Source organism: Notolepis coatsorum, assembly GCF_963971535.1.
Source record: "Notolepis coatsorum genome assembly, contig: SCAFFOLD_416, whole genome shotgun sequence".
Lineage (NCBI taxonomy): Eukaryota > Metazoa > Chordata > Actinopteri > Aulopiformes > Paralepididae > Notolepis > Notolepis coatsorum.
In genome coordinates, this window is record NW_028172352.1 from 165,001 (window position 1) to 183,669 (window position 18,669).

At 45.1% G+C, this 18,669-nt stretch overlaps 1 protein-coding gene across 1 annotated transcript in view; it reads left to right on the top strand.

Annotated features, from left to right (window-relative positions):
* Nucleotides 1-17,342, top strand: part of LOC311248071 (exportin-5-like) — a gene marked incomplete at both ends in the record, with an annotated part of 37,897 nt that extends 20,555 nt beyond the window's left edge. The window contains 5 exons of the mRNA XM_084339028.1: nucleotides 4,077-4,151; nucleotides 6,241-6,401; nucleotides 10,811-10,918; nucleotides 14,819-14,956; nucleotides 17,178-17,342. Of these exons, the coding sequence (XP_084195154.1) occupies nucleotides 4,077-4,151; nucleotides 6,241-6,401; nucleotides 10,811-10,918; nucleotides 14,819-14,956; nucleotides 17,178-17,342 (647 nt within the window). The remainder of the gene's footprint in view (nucleotides 1-4,076; nucleotides 4,152-6,240; nucleotides 6,402-10,810; nucleotides 10,919-14,818; nucleotides 14,957-17,177) is intronic.
* Nucleotides 17,343-18,669: the final 1,327 nt, after the last annotated feature.

Below are 18,669 nucleotides of genomic sequence, written 5' to 3' on the forward strand. Positions count from 1 at the left end.
AGGTGCTGCTCCCAGAGCAGGTGAGTTATTAGGTGCTAATGCTCCCAGAGCAGGTGAGTTATTAGGTGCTAATGCTCCCAGAGCAGGTAAGTTATTAGGTGCTGCTCCCAGAGCAGGTGAGTTATTAGGTGCTAATGCTCCCAGAGCAGGTGAGTTATTAGGTGCTAATGCTCCCAGAGCAGGTGAGTTATTAGGTGCTAATGCTCCCAGAGCAGGTGAGTTATTAGGTGCTAATGCTCCCAGAGCAGGTGAGTTATTAGGTGCTAATGCTCCCAGAGCAGGTGAGTTATTAGGTGCTGCTCCCAGAGCAGGTGAGTTATTAGGTGCTAATGCTCCCAGAGCAGGTGTGTTATTAGGTGCTAATGCTCCCAGAGCAGGTGAGTTATTAGGTGCTGCTCCCAGAGCAGGTGAGTTATTAGGTGCTAATGCTCCCAGAGCAGGTGAGTTATTAGGTGCTAATGCTCCCAGAGCAGGTGAGTTATTAGGTGCTGCTCCCAGAGCAGGTGAGTTATTAGGTGCTGCTCCCAGAGCAGGTGAGTTATTAGGTGCTAATGCTCCCAGAGCAGGTGAGTTATTAGGTGCTGCTCCCAGAGCAGGTGAGTTATTAGGTGCTAATGCTCCCAGAGCAGGTGAGTTATTAGGTGCTAATGCTCCCAGAGCAGGTGAGTTATTAGGTGCTGCTCCCAGAGCAGGTGAGTTATTAGGTGCTAATGCTCCCAGAGCAGGTGAGTTATTAGGTGCTAATGCTCTCAGAGCAGGTGAGTTATTAGGTGCTAATGCTCCCAGAGCAGGTGAGTTATTAGGTGCTAATGCTCCCAGAGCAGGTGAGTTATTAGGTGCTAATGCTCCCAGAGCAGGTGAGTTATTAGGTGCTAATGCTCCCAGAGCAGGTGAGTTATTAGGTGCTAATGCTCCCAGAGCAGGTGAGTTATTAGGTGCTGCTCCCAGAGCAGGTGAGTTATTAGGTGCTGCTCCCAGAGCAGGTGAGTTATTAGGTGCTAATGCTCCCAGAGCAGGTGAGTTATTAGGTGCTAATGCTCCCAGAGCAGGTGAGTTATTAGGTGCTAATGCTCCCAGAGCAGGTGAGTTATTAGGTGCTAATGCTCCCAGAGCAGGTGAGTTATTAGGTGCTAATGCTCCCAGAGCAGGTGAGTTATTAGGTGCTAATGCTCCCAGAGCAGGTGAGTTATTAGGTGCTAATGCTCCCAGAGCAGGTGAGTTATTAGGTGCTAATGCTCCCAGAGCAGGTGAGTTATTAGGTGCTAATGCTCCCAGAGCAGGTGAGTTATTAGGTGCTAATGCTCCCAGAGCAGGTGAGTTATTAGGTGCTAATGCTCCCAGAGCAGGTGAGTTATTAGGTGCTAATGCTCCCAGAGCAGGTGAGTTATTAGGTGCTAATGCTCCCAGAGCAGGTGAGTTATTAGGTGCTAATGCTCCCAGAGCAGGTGAGTTATTAGGTGCTAATGCTCCCAGAGCAGGTGAGTTATTAGGTGCTAATGCTCCCAGAGCAGGTGAGTTATTAGGTGCTAATGCTCCCAGAGCAGGTGAGTTATTAGGTGCTAATGCTCTCAGAGCAGGTGAGTTATTAGGTGCTAATGCTCCCAGAGCAGGTGAGTTATTAGGTGCTGCTCCCAGAGCAGGTGAGTTATTAGGTGCTGCTCCCAGAGCAGGTGAGTTATTAGGTGCTAATGCTCCCAGAGCAGGTGAGTTATTAGGTGCTAATGCTCCCAGAGCACGTGAGTTATTAGGTGCTAATGCTCCCAGAGCAGGTGAGTTATTAGGTGCTAATGCTCCCAGAGCAGGTGAGTTATTAGGTGCTAATGCTCCCAGAGCAGGTGAGTTATTAGGTGCTAATGCTCCCAGAGCAGGTGAGTTATTAGGTGCTAATGCTCCCAGAGCAGGTGAGTTATTAGGTGCTAATGCTCCCAGAGCAGGTGAGTTATTAGGTGCTGCTCCCAGAGCAGGTGAGTTATTAGGTGCTGCTCCCAGAGCAGGTGAGTTATTAGGTGCTAATGCTCCCAGAGCAGGTGAGTTATTAGGTGCTAATGCTCCCAGAGCAGGTGAGTTATTAGGTGCTAATGCTCCCAGAGCAGGTGAGTTATTAGGTGCTAATGCTCCCAGAGCAGGTGAGTTATTAGGTGCTAATGCTCCCAGAGCAGGTGAGTTATTAGGTGCTGCTCCCAGAGCAGGTGAGTTATTAGGTGCTAATGCTCCCAGAGCAGGTGAGTTATTAGGTGCTGCTCCCAGAGCAGGTGAGTTATTAGGTGCTAATGCTCCCAGAGCAGGTGAGTTATTAGGTGCTAATGCTCCCAGAGCAGGTGAGTTATTAGGTGCTAATGCTCCCAGAGCAGGTGAGTTATTAGGTGCTAATGCTCCCAGAGCAGGTGAGTTATTAGGTGCTAATGCTCCCAGAGCAGGTGAGTTATTAGGTGCTAATGCTCCCAGAGCAGGTGAGTTATTAGGTGCTAATGCTCCCAGAGCAGGTGAGTTATTAGGTGCTGCTCCCAGAGCAGGTGAGTTATTAGGTGCTAATGCTCCCAGAGCAGGTGAGTTATTAGGTGCTAATGCTCCCAGAGCAGGTGAGTTATTAGGTGCTAATGCTCCCAGAGCAGGTGAGTTGTTAGGTGCTAATGCTCCCAGAGCAGGTGAGTTATTAGGTGCTGCTCCCAGAGCAGGTGAGTTATTAGGTGCTAATGCTCCCAGAGCAGGTGAGTTATTAGGTGCTAATGCTCCCAGAGCAGGTGAGTTATTAGGTGCTAATGCTCCCAGAGCAGGTGAGTTATTAGGTGCTGCTCCCAGAGCAGGTGAGTTATTAGGTGCTGCTCCCAGAGCAGGTGAGTTATTAGGTGCTAATGCTCCCAGAGCAGGTGAGTTATTAGGTGCTAATGCTCCCAGAGCAGGTGAGTTATTAGGTGCTAATGCTCCCAGAGCAGGTGAGTTATTAGGTACTAATGCTCCCAGAGCAGGTGAGTTATTAGGTGCTAATGCTCCCAGAGCAGGTGAGTTATTAGGTGCTGCTCCCAGAGCAGGTGAGTTATTAGGTGCTGCTCCCAGAGCAGGTGAGTTATTAGGTGCTAATGCTCCCAGAGCAGGTGAGTTATTAGGTGCTAATGCTCCCAGAGCAGGTGAGTTATTAGGTGCTAATGCTCCCAGAGCAGGTGAGTTATTAGGTGCTAATGCTCCCAGAGCAGGTGAGTTATTAGGTGCTAATGCTCCCAGAGCAGGTGAGTTATTAGGTGCTGCTCCCAGAGCAGGTGAGTTATTAGGTGCTAATGCTCCCAGAGCAGGTGAGTTATTAGGTGCTAATGCTCCCAGAGCAGGTGAGTTATTAGGTGCTAATGCTCCCAGAGCAGGTGAGTTATTAGGTGCTAATGCTCCCAGAGCAGGTGAGTTATTAGGTGCTAATGCTCCCAGAGCAGGTGAGTTATTAGGTGCTAATGCTCCCAGAGCAGGTGAGTTATTAGGTGCTAATGCTCCCAGAGCAGGTGAGTTATTAGGTGCTAATGCTCCCAGAGCAGGTGAGTTATTAGGTGCTGCTCCCAGAGCAGGTGAGTTATTAGGTGCTAATGCTCCCAGAGCAGGTGAGTTATTAGGTGCTAATGCTCCCAGAGCAGGTGAGTTATTAGGTGCTAATGCTCCCAGAGCAGGTGAGTTATTAGGTGCTGCTCCCAGAGCAGGTGAGTTATTAGGTGCTAATGCTCCCAGAGCAGGTGAGTTATTAGGTGCTAATGCTCCCAGAGCAGGTGAGTTATTAGGTGCTAATGCTCCCAGAGCAGGTGTGTTATTAGGTGCTAATGCTCCCAGAGCAGGTGAGTTATTAGGTGCTAATGCTCCCAGAGCAGGTGAGTTATTAGGTGCTGCTCCCAGAGCAGGTGAGTTATTAGGTGCTGCTCCCAGAGCAGGTGAGTTATTAGGTGCTAATGCTCCCAGAGCAGGTGAGTTATTAGGTGCTAATGCTCCCAGAGCAGGTGAGTTATTAGGTGCTAATGCTCCCAGAGCAGGTGAGTTATTAGGTGCTAATGCTCCCAGAGCAGGTGAGTTATTAGGTGCTAATGCTCCATGTGTTCCCTCCTCAGCTGCGAGCTGTATTTCCAGAAAAGTGGCTGAGGCAGCAGCAGGGACCAAGGAAGAAACGGAGAAAGAAACGGACGGTAAGAGTCGAGACCTTCCTGCGCGGGGTTGGGGTAAACATAGATATCTATAGAACACTAGATAGCTTGCCCGCGCTGCCGGCCAATGGAGAGCGACGTCACTGAACCGCCGCCATCTTGCCCAGGTCAGCCTTGAGTGAGAGTGAGTGAGCTGCACAGACAAAAATACTCATAACTCGCTGAAATATTGACGGATTTACAAACGGTTTGGTTTATTACAAGCATTATTAACGTGGCTATGATTCAAGCGGTTTGTAAAAAAAAAAAAAAAAACATCTTTAAATTTTTTTTTATAAGTATGCAGTATCATACCTACATCTTTGATGTTTATAGCAAACCAACCCGTTTGTAAATCCGTCAATATTTCAGCGAGTTATGAGTATTTTTGTCTGTGCAGCTCACTCACTCTCACTCAAGGCTGACTGGAGCAAGATGGCGGCGGTTCAGTGACGCTGGTGACTCCGCCTTAAGCTATCTAGTGTTCTATATATATATCTATGAGGGTAAGGGACGAGGGGAAACGGTTCCTTCCTGCGCAGGGTTGGAAAGCGGCAATATAGAAAATAAATCTTATATTTTCCAGTCCGGGGTTCGACAGTAGAGGTAGAGCAGTCGTCTGGCAATCCGGAGGTTCCCGGTTCGATTCCCACTCCTCCCGGGCGTCGTGTTGAAGTGTCTTTGAGCAAGACTCTGCACCTTGCATGTTTGCCTCCACCGTCGGTGTGTGAATATATGAGTGAACGGGTAAAAATGCGAGGAACAAGTTGTAAAGGTCTTTGGATAAAAGCTGCTGTATAAATACACCTTTTACCATTTCCTGGCCTGTGAAAGTATCTCAAATTCAGAAAATAAATTCACTGCCACAAATTGGCTTGCCCTGGAGATAGATAAAAATGTATTGTTAACTAAGTAATTTTTTTTCAATATAAGTCTAGTAATGTATGAATGAGTAAATATTAGTGCTGTCAGGCGATTAAAAAAAACGTGTCTAATTAATTACAGGATTTGTAATTAATTAATAGAATTAATCGCCTTTTAATCGCATAACCATTTTATGCCTGATATTCTATATTCTATAATCATATTTCAAATGGCATGTGTCCGGATGGCAGAATTCAGTACTGTATCTACAAAACCTTCTGTTTAATCATCTTCCATCTATTAATTTGCTTAGATTTTTTTTTAGGTCTGGTCAATTTGAGCATGGTGTTATTCACAGTCAAAGATAAAAAGATTTTTATTGATATTCTCATTTGGTTCATTACAATTTCCTCAAGCCTCGTAACAGACACAGTATTTCTGACACTGGGAATACATTCCCTGAGATCCATAGATGTCCCTAGAATCAGATACCAAGAACATGCAAATGGACCATATTAAAAAAAAGTCTGTAAATGTGTATTCTACGATCTTATGGAATGAATGAGATCAAAAATAAAATTGTATTTTTTGGTAATTCATTTTGAGTTAATTTTCATAACGCGATAATTTGCTGTGTAATTAATTAATCTAATTAACGTGATAAACTGACAGCCGTATTAAATATAGTATGTTCTGATGAGTAAATAGGGGTGGGATTAAATAAGCGTATGCTTATTCCCACTCCTTTTCAAATATGTAAATGACAAAAAAAAAAAAAAAAATTAGTTTGACTTTTTTTGTTTTGTAATTTTTTATATACATGTATTATTTGAATGGCTTAAGGCTATATCTGTACTTGATGTTTGTTTTGTTATGTTGCATATCGCTGCTGTCGGGACAAAACCTCATAACTCCAAAAACCCAACTTTTCAGCAGATGAAAAAAACTAACACAGATTTGAGGGTGAATAGAGTTAGGAGGTTTAGACTGATGATCGGTTTAATGCTTTCCCATTGTTTAAACTTTGTAAAACCCACACACACATATGGAGGATGATCTACGGAGTTGATTTATATAATAATTAAATTTTTTTTAAATGGAGTTATGAGGTTTTGTCCCGACAGCAGCGATATTTGAAATGAACTTCAGTTAATCAATCTGCAGTGTTCAGCAGGTAACTCGTGTACGGCGGCGACCCCGTGTCTAACCGATGGCCTTGTTGTCTCAGGAGCTGACGACATGGAGGCGATGATGACCGACTCGGCCCAGACAACTCAAGTCAAGAGCAACTTCTTGTCACGGTCATCTCTTTGTCACGGCATACAAGCGTACAGCGCCCAGGCCACCGGCGAGCTGACGGAGCTGGGGAAGTGTCTGCTGAAACACGAGGTCAGTCATGGGTCCAGAGCGCTCAGTCACGGGTCCAGAACTCTTGAGCTCAGTCACGGGTCCAGAACTCTGAGCTCAGTCACGGGTCCAGAACTCTGAGCTCAGTCACGGGTCCAGAACTCTTGAGGTCAGTCACGGGTCCAGAACTCTTGAGGTCAGTCACGGGTCCAGAACTCTTGAGGTCAGTCACGGGTCCAGAACTCTTGAGGTCAGTCACGGGTCCAGAACTCTTGAGGTCAGTCACGGGTCCAGAACTCTTGAGCTCAGTCACGGGTCCAGAACTCTTGAGCTCAGTCACGGGTCCAGAACTCTGAGCTCAGTCACGGGTCCAGAACTCTTGAGCTCAGTCACGGGTCCAGAACTCTGAGCTCAGTCACGGGTCCAGAACTCTTGAGGTCAGTCACGGGTCCAGAACTCTTGAGCTCAGTCACGGGTCCAGAACTCTTGAGCTCAGTCACGGGTCCAGAACTCTGAGCTCAGTCACGGGTCCAGAACTCTTGAGCTCAGTCACGGGTCCAGAACTCTGAGCTCAGTCACGGGTGCATGTTAACACTTTCAGTGCCAGCAGGGGGCGTCCTAGATTCCCCGCTGAGTGCCAACGCTCTATTCAATGACAGAGCGATCACATTTGTGAACGCATGAACTATATCTTAAATGATGGCTATGTGTCTAATACGACCGTCACTTATCAATGACTTGTTTGCGGTCAACATTGTCGAAACGGATTGTTTTTTTAATCGGTTCATTTCCGTTTTATACCATTTTGAAAAAACACTCGTATTTTTGAACCTTTCAGAAAAAAAGAAAGATTCCACATGAATTGCCCTTTACTGTAATACACAAAACACGTTGTCATTTTCCGGCCTATTTATGAATCGTTTTCAAATAAACGCTAGATTATCGATAGTATTATGTGTACTTATGCACGCTATAGAAGCGGGCTGGAGAATCGATTATCCATTTCCTGATCAGCACACACATGCACACACATGCGTACTAGGACCGCTACTCTTCCTAATTTATGCAAATGACATGTCGTCAGCCTGTGACTGCAACTTGTTCCTGTTTGCGGACGACTCAGCCCTGCTGGTCTCTGACAAGAACAAGGTGCAGGTTGAAAAAACCCTCAGCTCGGAACTAGGCAAAATCTGCATATGGCTCGCTGATAACAAACTATCATTACACCTGGGCAAAACAGAGTCCATTCTCTTCGGTTCAAATAACAAACTCAGCAAGACCAACGGCTTCTCGGTTACAGTGGGTGACAATATTGTCACAAGGAAAGACAAAATTACCGACCTGGGTTCCATCCTAGAGGCTAATCTCTCCTGTGACAAAATGGCATCCAAAGTAATAAAAAAAGTCAACCAACGAACTAGAATCTTGTACCGGATCTCCTCCCTGGTAAACAAGAATACCCTGAAGACTCTGGCAGGAGCACTCATTCAAGGATACTACGACTATGCGTGCACCTCATGGTACCAAAGCACCTCAAAGGCACTTAAAACAAGATTACAAACATCACAAAACAAACTGGTCAGACTACTACTTGACCTTACCCCCAGAACCCACCTCACCCCTGCCCACTTTGACAACCTAGGATGGCTTAGAGTAGACGACAGAGTACAGCAACTTGCAATGGGCCTGGTCTACAAGATACACTATATGACTAAGGTACCCATGTACATGTCAAAATACTTCCCAAAGGTCAGTGAATACCACGATCACAACACCAGAGGAAGCTCAACAAATCATGTTAAACCCAGATTCGGCTCAAACAAGGGACTAAACACGTTTCGCAATTATGCCACATCAATGTGGAACGCCCTACCCAAAGCTGTAAAGGAATGTGAATCTATACCCACATTCAAAACCGCTCTTAAAGAGCACCTACGGGAGGCTGCAATTCGAAACTGGCCACCGTAAATGCCCAAAACCCCCACCACCTCCTAATAGACAGTCTCCTCCCCACCGCATGTATATATTCCCTCCCCGCCGTATGTATATTTCTCTCCCACCCCCTCCTAATGTACAGTCCCCTCCCCATCATATGTATATACTCTGTCAGGATCTAGGGGTAACAGTACTGTATATTTGAATACCGTTTATGTCACAAATGTATCAGTACTAAATACCTATATGTCCCTATGCCATAAATGTCATGTATGTTGTGTATGTCATAAATGTCTATATGAATTGAAAATGGGGGACCCTGATGTAAACAAGACAAACGTCTTTCTCAGGTCTGCATCCCCTTAACAATTGTGTGTATTGAGCCGTACTGTATTGTACCCATTCTGCAATCTGTTAAATAAAGTTTTCATTCATTCATTCATTCATTCATTCATTCATTCATTCACACACACATATGGCACACGCTGATAGGTGAAAATAGCTCTGATTATCCCAAGACTGGTAAAATAGATTCCTTACCTCAGATCAGATGTTCTCCAAAAAGATGATTCCAATTCCTGATCGCCATTCCAAATATCGATCGCGTTTATTGATCCAACGCTGGGTACTGGAAAGAGATAATCCACGCTGTTCTGCTGGTCGGGGAAGACTGCAATCGGCTCGTATTACATGCGTGACAAGTGAAATGTGGAATCCGGACTTTCTTTTTTCCATCAATTTCATTCAGTCCATTCCAAATGGGTGCAATACCATCCGGAGAGACGATAGGGGGCGGTATTTTCCCTGTTTGAGCTGAGAAGGATCCCCACTGGTAACGTGAGGCTAGATTGATGAACAATTTATGGAAATCGATAATATAAAAAAAAAAAATAGAAAAACGACATTTGTCGTCAGTTGGCACTCAACGGTTGGCATGAAATAACGACAATTATCGTCGTTGGCACTCAAAGTGTTAAGAGGGTAATAAATAGATACAATATAGTGTAGTGTTAAAGTGTTGCAGAACTAGGAACTGGATGTGGCATATTGATGAGAAATTAAATGCTTTAGCAACTATACAGCATGTTTTGACATAATGTTGCGTGTAAAGACCGTAACCATGTCACAACAGCAGTCATAGTGTATATTTTCAGCAATACGTTTGTTTACCAATAGGTTAAAGTGTTATTAATTAAATATGAGTTTAGGAATTGTATTCAATAGCTAGCGAATTTTGACCGGAAATAAATCCGAGCGGCCATTTTACTGTAGTCATTATGATTAAGGAAATACAGGGCTTTCAATGAGCGTTGACATTTCAAAGAACTACATCTCCTAGAGTGCTCCAGCCTTCTAGAAGCAAATTACTTCCTGATTATTATTTTTAATTTCTCTTATTTCTCGGGATTATATACCACAAAACTGAACGTTATTGGCATAGATTGGGGTGCAGTTAGTGTGTCTACCTTCTGTGAAGATTTAGCAACCATCCGTGTTGAAATCCGTTTCAAAATGGCGGACCTGTCGCAAGAATAAAAAGCTGACTGTACATACAGTAGATTTCATTCTCGGTTCTTCATGCACGCCTGGTGATACTAAATCCAAATTGAACGGTCATTGGAATGAGTAGATTTGGCCCGATCCATAGATGTGCAACATGGCTATAATGAGGTCATTTATAGGCCTGCTATGCTATATTCTATAATAATATTTCAAATTTCATGGGTCAGGATGGCAGAATTCAGTACTGTATCTACAAAACCTTCTGTTTAATCATCTTCCCTTTATTAATTTCCTTCGATTTTTTTTGTACACATGATCGCAAGAAGGTACTGAAGGAGAGCTCAGTGGCAGTTTTTCATGTCTGCCTGGTCATTTTTAGCATGGTGTTATTCACTGTCAAAGATGCAAAGAAAAATCATAATTCATATTGTCCTTTGTTTCATCACAATTTAAGCAAGCCTAGTAATAGACACAATATTTCGGACACTGGGAATATGACAGTGGAGCAATCTTCCATTTACTTAGGTATGTATTTTAGGCAGATTTTCATAAAAGAGGCCTCGGGCTCAAGAGGTTAAAGGGATAGATCAGATTTTTGGACATTAAAGGTGCTATAGATGAAAAAGAAATTATGATAATAATAATAATAATAATAATAATAATAATAATAATAATAATAATAATAATAATAATAATAATACATTATAATACATCCAGAGGTTTTAGAAAGGTGCAGAATAAAAGTATTGATTCTCCCTCCCCAGAAATATAATTTATTCATTTATAATTGAAAAGATGTTAAGCAGATCCAAAATGAATGTTGTTATTTACATTGCAGGCATGTATCCCCTCCCCATGTCCCCACGTGGAACACACCGACTGGATACATGACACGCTGGTGCTCTAGTGCGACATCTAGTGGCTGAATGTTATCTATAGCACCTTTCACAACATGACAACGTACCAAAGTGTGGGCTGTTTTTCCAGGTCTGTGTGTCTTGTGTGTTTTTCAGGAGATTTATATGAACCTGTTGACCATCGCCTTCACCTCCCTGTCGTGGAAGGACACCAACAACTGTCACCGCACCGCCTCCATGGTCTGCTGGACTCTGCTGCGACAGGTAGCTCTTTTAACCACCTCTGCTGTAACAGGTAGCTCATTAAACCACCTCTGCTGTAACAGGTAGCTCATTAAACCACCTCTGCTGTAACAGGTAGCTCATTAAACCACCTCTGTTGTAACAGGTAGCTCATTAAACCACCTCTGCTGTAACAGGTAGCTCATTAAACCACCTCTGCTGTAACAGGTAGCTCATTAAACCACCTCTGCTGTAACAGGTAGCTCATTAAACCACCTCTGCTGTAACAGGTAGCTCATTAAACCACCTCTGTTGTAACAGGTAGCTCATTAAACCACCTGCTGTAACAGGTAGCTCATTAAACCACCTCTGCTGCGACAGGTAGCTCATTAAACCACCTGCTGTAACAGGTAGCTCATTAAACCACCTGCTGTAACAGGTAGCTCATTAAACCACCTCTGTTGTAACAGGTAGCTCTTTAAACCACCTCTGCTGTAACAGGTAGCTCATTAAACCACCTCTGTTGTAACAGGTAGCTCATTAAACCACCTCTGCTGTAACAGGTAGCTCTTTAAACCACCTCTGCTGTAACAGGTAGCTCATTAAACCACCTCTGCTGTAACAGGTAGCTCATTAAACCACCTCTGCTGTAACAGGTAGCTCTTTAAACCACCTCTGCTGTAACAGGTAGCTCATTAAACCACCTCTGTTGTAACAGGTAGCTCATTAAACCACCTCTGCTGTAACAGGTAGCTCTTTAAACCACCTCTGCTGTAACAGGTAGCTCTTTAAACCACCTGCTGTAACAGGTAGCTCATTAAACCACCTCTGCTGTAACAGGTAGCTCTTTAAACCACCTCTGCTGTAACAGGTAGCTCATTAAACCACCTGCTGTAACAGGTAGCTCATTAAACCACCTGCTGTAACAGGTAGCTCATTAAACCACCTGCTGTAACAGGTAGCTCTTTAAACCACCTCTGCTGTAACAGGTAGCTCATTAAACCACCTGCTGTAACAGGTAGCTCATTAAACCACCTCTGCTGTAACAGGTAGCTCATTAAACCACCTCTACTGTAACAGGTAGCTCATTAAACCACCTCTACTGTAACAGGTAGCTCATTAAGTTTGACGATGCATTTCCTTTTGTTGTTATTCAATAGGTTCCGACATTTGTGTCATGAAACTAGTTCAACCTTCAAGGCTTTCAGAATCGGAAGGACTTCATATCCCAAGTGCATCACTGGAGGGTGTTCTGGTGACGGCAGTACGATTGTACTGGAGATGTGTTTGGATAGCAGCACGGGTGAAACGTTGAGAAGTGGGGGGGGGGGGGGACACAATTATTATGTGATGGGAATTATGTGCGCGCAATCGATTTTTTCCGTGCATTGTGAAGAGCACACGCGTGAAGCTCAAATCATACCCACGTAGGGCTGGGCGATATGGCCTCTAAATGATATCGCGATATTTTTTTTGCCATATCACGATACACGATATATATCGCGATATTTTGACATTTCCTCTAAAGCTAAATGCTTGATTTAACCCTTTGATGCATACAGTCACGCCAATATGATGATTATAATAAGCACCATGAAGATGCTTTAAAAAATAATTAAATGAAAATGTACTAAGAGTAGTCTACTGACACACTAATAAAAAAAAATATTTACATCTAAGACGATTTATATAAAAACTATTGGGTGCCTAAGACTTTTGCACAGTACTGTGTTTTCTATCCACTTTAGCCAAACACACACACACGCACATATATATATATATATACACACACTACTGTGAGAAAATAATAATCACACACAAAGCCTTACAAAGGGATAATGGCTTATAGCAGACTTAATGATTTTAGAATATTTCAGATAATGAAATGAAATGTTTATATCATCAACTATCCAGTTAGTATTTATACTGTAACGTTTGGCCACTTTAAATCATTGAGAGAGAGAGAGAGAGAGAGAGAGAGAGAGAGAGACCGTAGGCGATGATGTCACACTCGAATGTAAACACAGGAAGTTGAACACACGGAGATTGAAACTGGATGCAAGAAACGAATAACCAATAAATATGAAGTTATCTTTAAACCTCTGTTGTCAAGCGTCGTCAATATAACCCACCCCCCTTTCTCACTAATGGAACTAGTGTCGTGGAGTCCGCTTTGAGCTAACGCTAGCAGCTAAGAGCTAACGCTAGTTAGCTTAGCCTATTATGGTTTAACTTAGCAGCTAACGTTAGCCCATTGCATGTCATTGAAGGTCCGCGCTGGTCTGTAATGAAATTACAATTGCATGTCATTTAAGGTCCGCGCTGGTCTGTCTATAATGAAATGAGAGGAACGCTCTGCACTAAAGCAAGTCTCATATCAGCCGCGACGTGACAACATATACTCGATGTTCACGATATAGTAATTTACTACATCTCACGTAGAACAAGCCGCGATACATCGAGTGTACTCGATATATCGCCCAGCCCTATACCCACGCCGATTTCCATTTAACCATACTTGTTTTCATTAGCCATACTCCTCTCGACATGTCATTGCACAAAACGCACATATCACAGACAAAGTCTTGCATATTAATTAACGTTATATACTAGGGGTGTAACGGTACGCGAATACGTACTGTACCGCCTCAATGTGGTCCTCCGGTACAGTACGCGCTGTGCACCGAGCGATTGCAACGGTACGGAACCTTTTTTTGCGGAACTTAAATCCCCCCGGCCCTAATATAACGTGCACAACTAACCGGATGTTGTTTGTTCATCCCGCGCAGCGCGCAGCCACGCTGAACGAGAGCTGTAATTCAGCATAGCATATTAGCCTTTAGTATGGCGAGTGCAATACTAACTGACAAGCCAGAGCTAGAAGATGCTCCCACAACATTCAAGTCTCCCGTTTTGGGATCATTTCGGATTCCCAGTTAACCACAGTAATGGACAAAGACGGGTGGATCGCACTAAAGCTACGTGCCGGCTAGCCCCTTTCGTGACTGTGACGCACACTTGCGATGCGAGCCTTGCATCACGTTTCACCCCGTGCTGCTATCCAAACACATCTCCAGTACAATCTTACTGCCGTCACCAGAACACCCTCCAGTGATGTGCTTGGAGATATGAAGTCCTTCCGATTCTGAAAGCCTTTTTAGAAAACGAGTGTTCATTGGAGGAGCTTAGAACGCAACAATGTGGAAGTTAAAGTAAAATGGCCTAATTTCCTCCCCTGACTGGAAATGCAGAACTGTCCTCCTCAGCTGTGATCTATGCAGAACGGTCCTCCTCAGCTGTGATCTATGCAGAACTGTCCTCCTCAGCTGTGATCTATGCAGAACTGTCCTCCTCAGCTGTGATCTATGCAGAACTGTCCTCCTCAGCTGTGATCTATGCAGAACTGTCCTCCTCAGCTGTGATCTATGCAGAACGGTCCTCCTCAGCTGTGATCTATGCAGAACTGTCCTCCTCAGCTGTGATCTATGCAGAACTGTCCTCCTCAGCTGTGATCTATGCAGAACTGTCCTCCTCAGCTGTGATCTATGCAGAACTGTCCTCCTCAGCTGTGATCTATGCAGAACTGTCCTCCTCAGCTGTGATCTATGCAGAACTGTCCTCCTCAGCTGTGATCTATGCAGAACTGTCCCTCCTCAGCTGTGATCTATGCAGAACTGTCCTCCTCAGCTGTGATCTATGCAGAACTGTCCTCCTCAGCTGTGATCTATGCAGAACTGTCCTCCTCAGCTGTGATCTATGCAGAACTGTCCTCCTCAGCTGTGATCTATGCAGAACTGTCCTCCTCAGCTGTGATCTATGCAGAACGGTCCTCCTCAGCTGTGATCTATGCAGAACTGTCCTCCTCAGCTGTGATCTATGCAGAACTGTCCTCAGCTGTGATCTATGCAGAACGGTCCTCCATGTTTGTCTGCGTGCGTCCAGGTCGTCGTGGGCAACCTGCTCCCGGAGGCGGTGTCGTGGTTCTACACCAGCGTCCTGCGTGGCCTTCAGATGCACGGGCAGCACGAGGTCTGCAACTCCACCCTCTCACAGCTGGCCATGCTGATCTACGAGAACCTGGTGAGGCCGTCACTCACACACACACACACACACACACACACACACACACACACACACACACACACACACACACACACAGTACTATGCTACTATAATACTACTACCGTAAATCCTCAAATATAGGACGGGTCTTCTATTGACCTCAGCTGCAAAGAGCACCAGGCCTTTATTAGAGAGAGGCTTATATAAGAGGCAGGCCTTAATTTAAAAAAAAATGATGACACTCGTGGACATAATCCCTTCATTTTCAGACTTTTATTGCATTATTATTATTATTATTATTATTTTAATTTTTTTTTAATTTTTATACGTACATTGTCTGTCTACATTTATTTAGACTAGCATTGGTATTTAAATATTGAGTGCAGTTGAGTAATTGTGGGATTAACGTAATTCACACACTGAAGTTGGAACTGTCTATACTAGGTTGCGGGGTCCGGGGACGGTTTAGCGTGTGGTACCTACCTTCTCGACTTCCTCAGTCGAATCGAGTTGTTGACATGCAGTAGCTTTAGCTGACGCTGTCATAGCATCATGGTCTGTAATGTGTCAACTGGACAACGCCAGCCTCGTCTGCCAACGCCATATAGATGGCGAACGTTAACGTTTGCAAAAACGAAGTCGACGTCGTCCAGCCGACACCACAGATCTAGATATTATGACAACGTTAGCTAGCGCTAAAGCTAACCAGAGGGAAACGTTAATGTACGGTAGTCAGCGTAGCGGGAGGCAGCACTTGATTTGCATTGGCAAGAGTTTATCTCATTCTATATCACGCACGGCACGAAACATTTAAAAAAATACTTTTCTTTGCGACCTTATAATTAGAGACCGGCCTGTGTTCGTCTAAAATGCATCAACACCCCCGGCCATTATGAGAGGCCCCTCCTTTATTGGAGGTCCCTCCTCTATTAGAGGATTTACGGTATCTATCATGCTAATATTATGTCTATTCTACTATACACTTGGAATGTAATAACAATGACGAACAATGTTACTGACCCTTAGCCGCCAGAGATGTGGCCCTTAGCTCCCAGAGATGTGGCCCTTAGCTGCCAGAGATGTGGCCCTTAGCTCCCAGAGATGTGGCCCTTAGCTGCCAGAGATGTGGCCCTTAGCTGCCAGAGATGTGACCCTTAGCTCCCAGAGATGTGGCCCTTAGCTGCCAGAGATGTGGCCCTTAGCTCCCAGAGATGTGGCCCTTAGCTCCCAGAGATGTGGCCCTTAGCTGCCAGAGATGTGGCCCTTAGCTCCCAGAGATGTGGCCCTTAGCTCCCAGAGATGTGGCCCTTAGCTCCCAGAGATGTGGCCCTTAGCTGCCAGAGATGTGGCCCTTAGCTCCCAGAGATGTGGCCCTTAGCTGCCAGAGATGTGGCCCTTAGCTGCCAGAGATGTGGCCCTTAGCTGCCAGAGATGTGGCCCTTAGCTCCCAGAGATGTGGCCCTTAGCTCCCAGAGATGTGGCCCTTAGCTGCCAGAGATGTGGCCCTTAGCTGCCAGAGATGTGGCCCTTAGCTCCCAGAGATGTGGCCCTTAGCTGCCAGAGATGTGGCCCTTAGCTCCCAGAGATGTGGCCCTTAGCTTCCAGAGATGTGACCCTTAGCTGCCAGAGATGTGGCCCTTAGCTCCCAGAGATGTGGCCCTTAGCTCCCAGAGATGTGGCCCTTAGCTCCCAGAGATGTGGCCCTTAGCTCCCAGAGATGTGGCCCTTAGCTCCCAGAGATGTGGCCCTTAGCTGCCAGAGATGTGGCCCTTAGCTGCCAGAGATGTGGCCCTTAGCTGCCAGAGATGTGGCCCTTAGCTGCCAGAGATGTGGCCCTTAGCTGCCAGAGATGTGGCCCTTAGCTGCCAGAGATGTGGCCCTTAGCTGCCAGAGATGTGGCCCTTAGCTCCCAGAGATGTGGCCCTTAGCTCCCAGAGATGTGGCCCTTAGCTGCCAGAGATGTGGCCCTTAGCTGCCAGAGATGTGGCCCTTAGCTGCCAGAGATGTGGCCCTTAGCTCCCAGAGATGTGGCCCTTAGCTCCCAGAGATGTGGCCCTTAGCTCCCAGAGATGTGGCCCTTAGCTCCCAGAGATGTGGCCCTTAGCTGCCAGAGATGTGGCCCTTAGCTGCCAGAGATGTGGCCCTTAGCTCCCAGAGATGTGCCCTTAGTCCTGCTGACTCCTTTGGATCAAAGCGTTTGGGCTAAGCGTCTAACTGCTTCCCCCCCCCCCCCCCCCAGCGGAAGCGCTACCCGGAGCTGGGAGCCGTGATGGCTCAGATCCCCGACATCAACGCGGAGGCCCTGGAGCAGTTCGACCACCGGCTGCTCGACCCCACGGCGACGAAGGTCGGCGACAAGAAGCGGAAGGACCAGTTCAGGAAGCTCATCGCCGGCACCGTGGGGGTAATACCGTGTTCCGTCACCAGAGGGCGGTGTTCCTCTTAACACGATAGCTGCCAGCTGCAATATGAGCATCTTATAGCTCTGACGCCACCTGTAAGCCTATGGAGTCGCTCACCTTGTTTGCAGGGCTATAACTTTTTAAATAGTATAGCTATATCTGCATGGCTATGGCCCATTCAACATCGGGTAGCTGTCGTTCAGGATGTGGCAACGTTATATTTTTTCCATTCATACATTGTCGTTTTATACCGTCGTGAATATAAGTGTGTTTTTAGAGTGGTCTGCGGTAATTCCTAGAACGCGAGTTATAGGCCCCGATGCATATTATACTTAATCGATTGGCATCAAATTTAATTTATTACCTTTTTTCAACTGCAAAGTAAAACTTTGTCAACATGTTTTATCTAATGAAATAAAGTTCAGTCTGTTCATATCACTTCAATAATTTTTATTGCAGAACATGGTATTTTCTCAAGCAGACCGATGTAAACACTAATCTGTGTTGCATGTACCTGACAAACTGAACTGTTTGTATTACAGTCATATTCCAACTTAACACTTTAATCGCCAAAAACGCTGTAGGACGTCTTTCTCCACCATGCTCATTCTGCCAAAGACGCCGTACCACGTCTTTGATATCAATATTTCAAAAATCTGTGATCGAAATCATATTTCTCCCCCGGAGACTTGACAGGGTGTCCGCGGGACCTTAAAAAGTCTTAAAAAGTCTTAAATTCAACTATCAACTATTAAGGCCTTAATTTGTCTTAAAATGTCTTAAATCCGACTTTCGGAGGTCTTAAAAACATGCCATGTCATCTTATGTTTCATTGTGAAATCTGGGGGGAAACTATTAACGGGAGATAAATCAGGCTTTTTTCTTTCTTTCACGCAAACGGTACGCAGTGGGGCGGAACCTTAATGTGGTCCTTAATGTGTGTCGCCGTCGGGAGCTATTTCAGAACACCGGAGCATAGGTAACACGTTATTCAAGCCGTAGCGATAACGCTGACGCTTAGTTTAGTTTAATTGATTTGTATTTATTTGCACTCGTTAATTTAACATGGGAAAGTGCAAATTTAATGAGAACTGGCTCGAAAACCCTCTGTTTGCAGCACCGTGGTTGGTCCCAGTGAAAGATAATTACGAGGCCCGCTGCAAACTCCGCAAAAAGGATTTTAAACTGGGAACGATGGGAATAAAAGCAGTCGAGTCACACATGCACAGCGCTAAGCATGTTTACCTCTGCAAAAACCCGCCTGCAGACAACTTCAATATCAAATTTATTTTCGACGGCGACGCTGTCCACATCAACTGCTGAGGGACA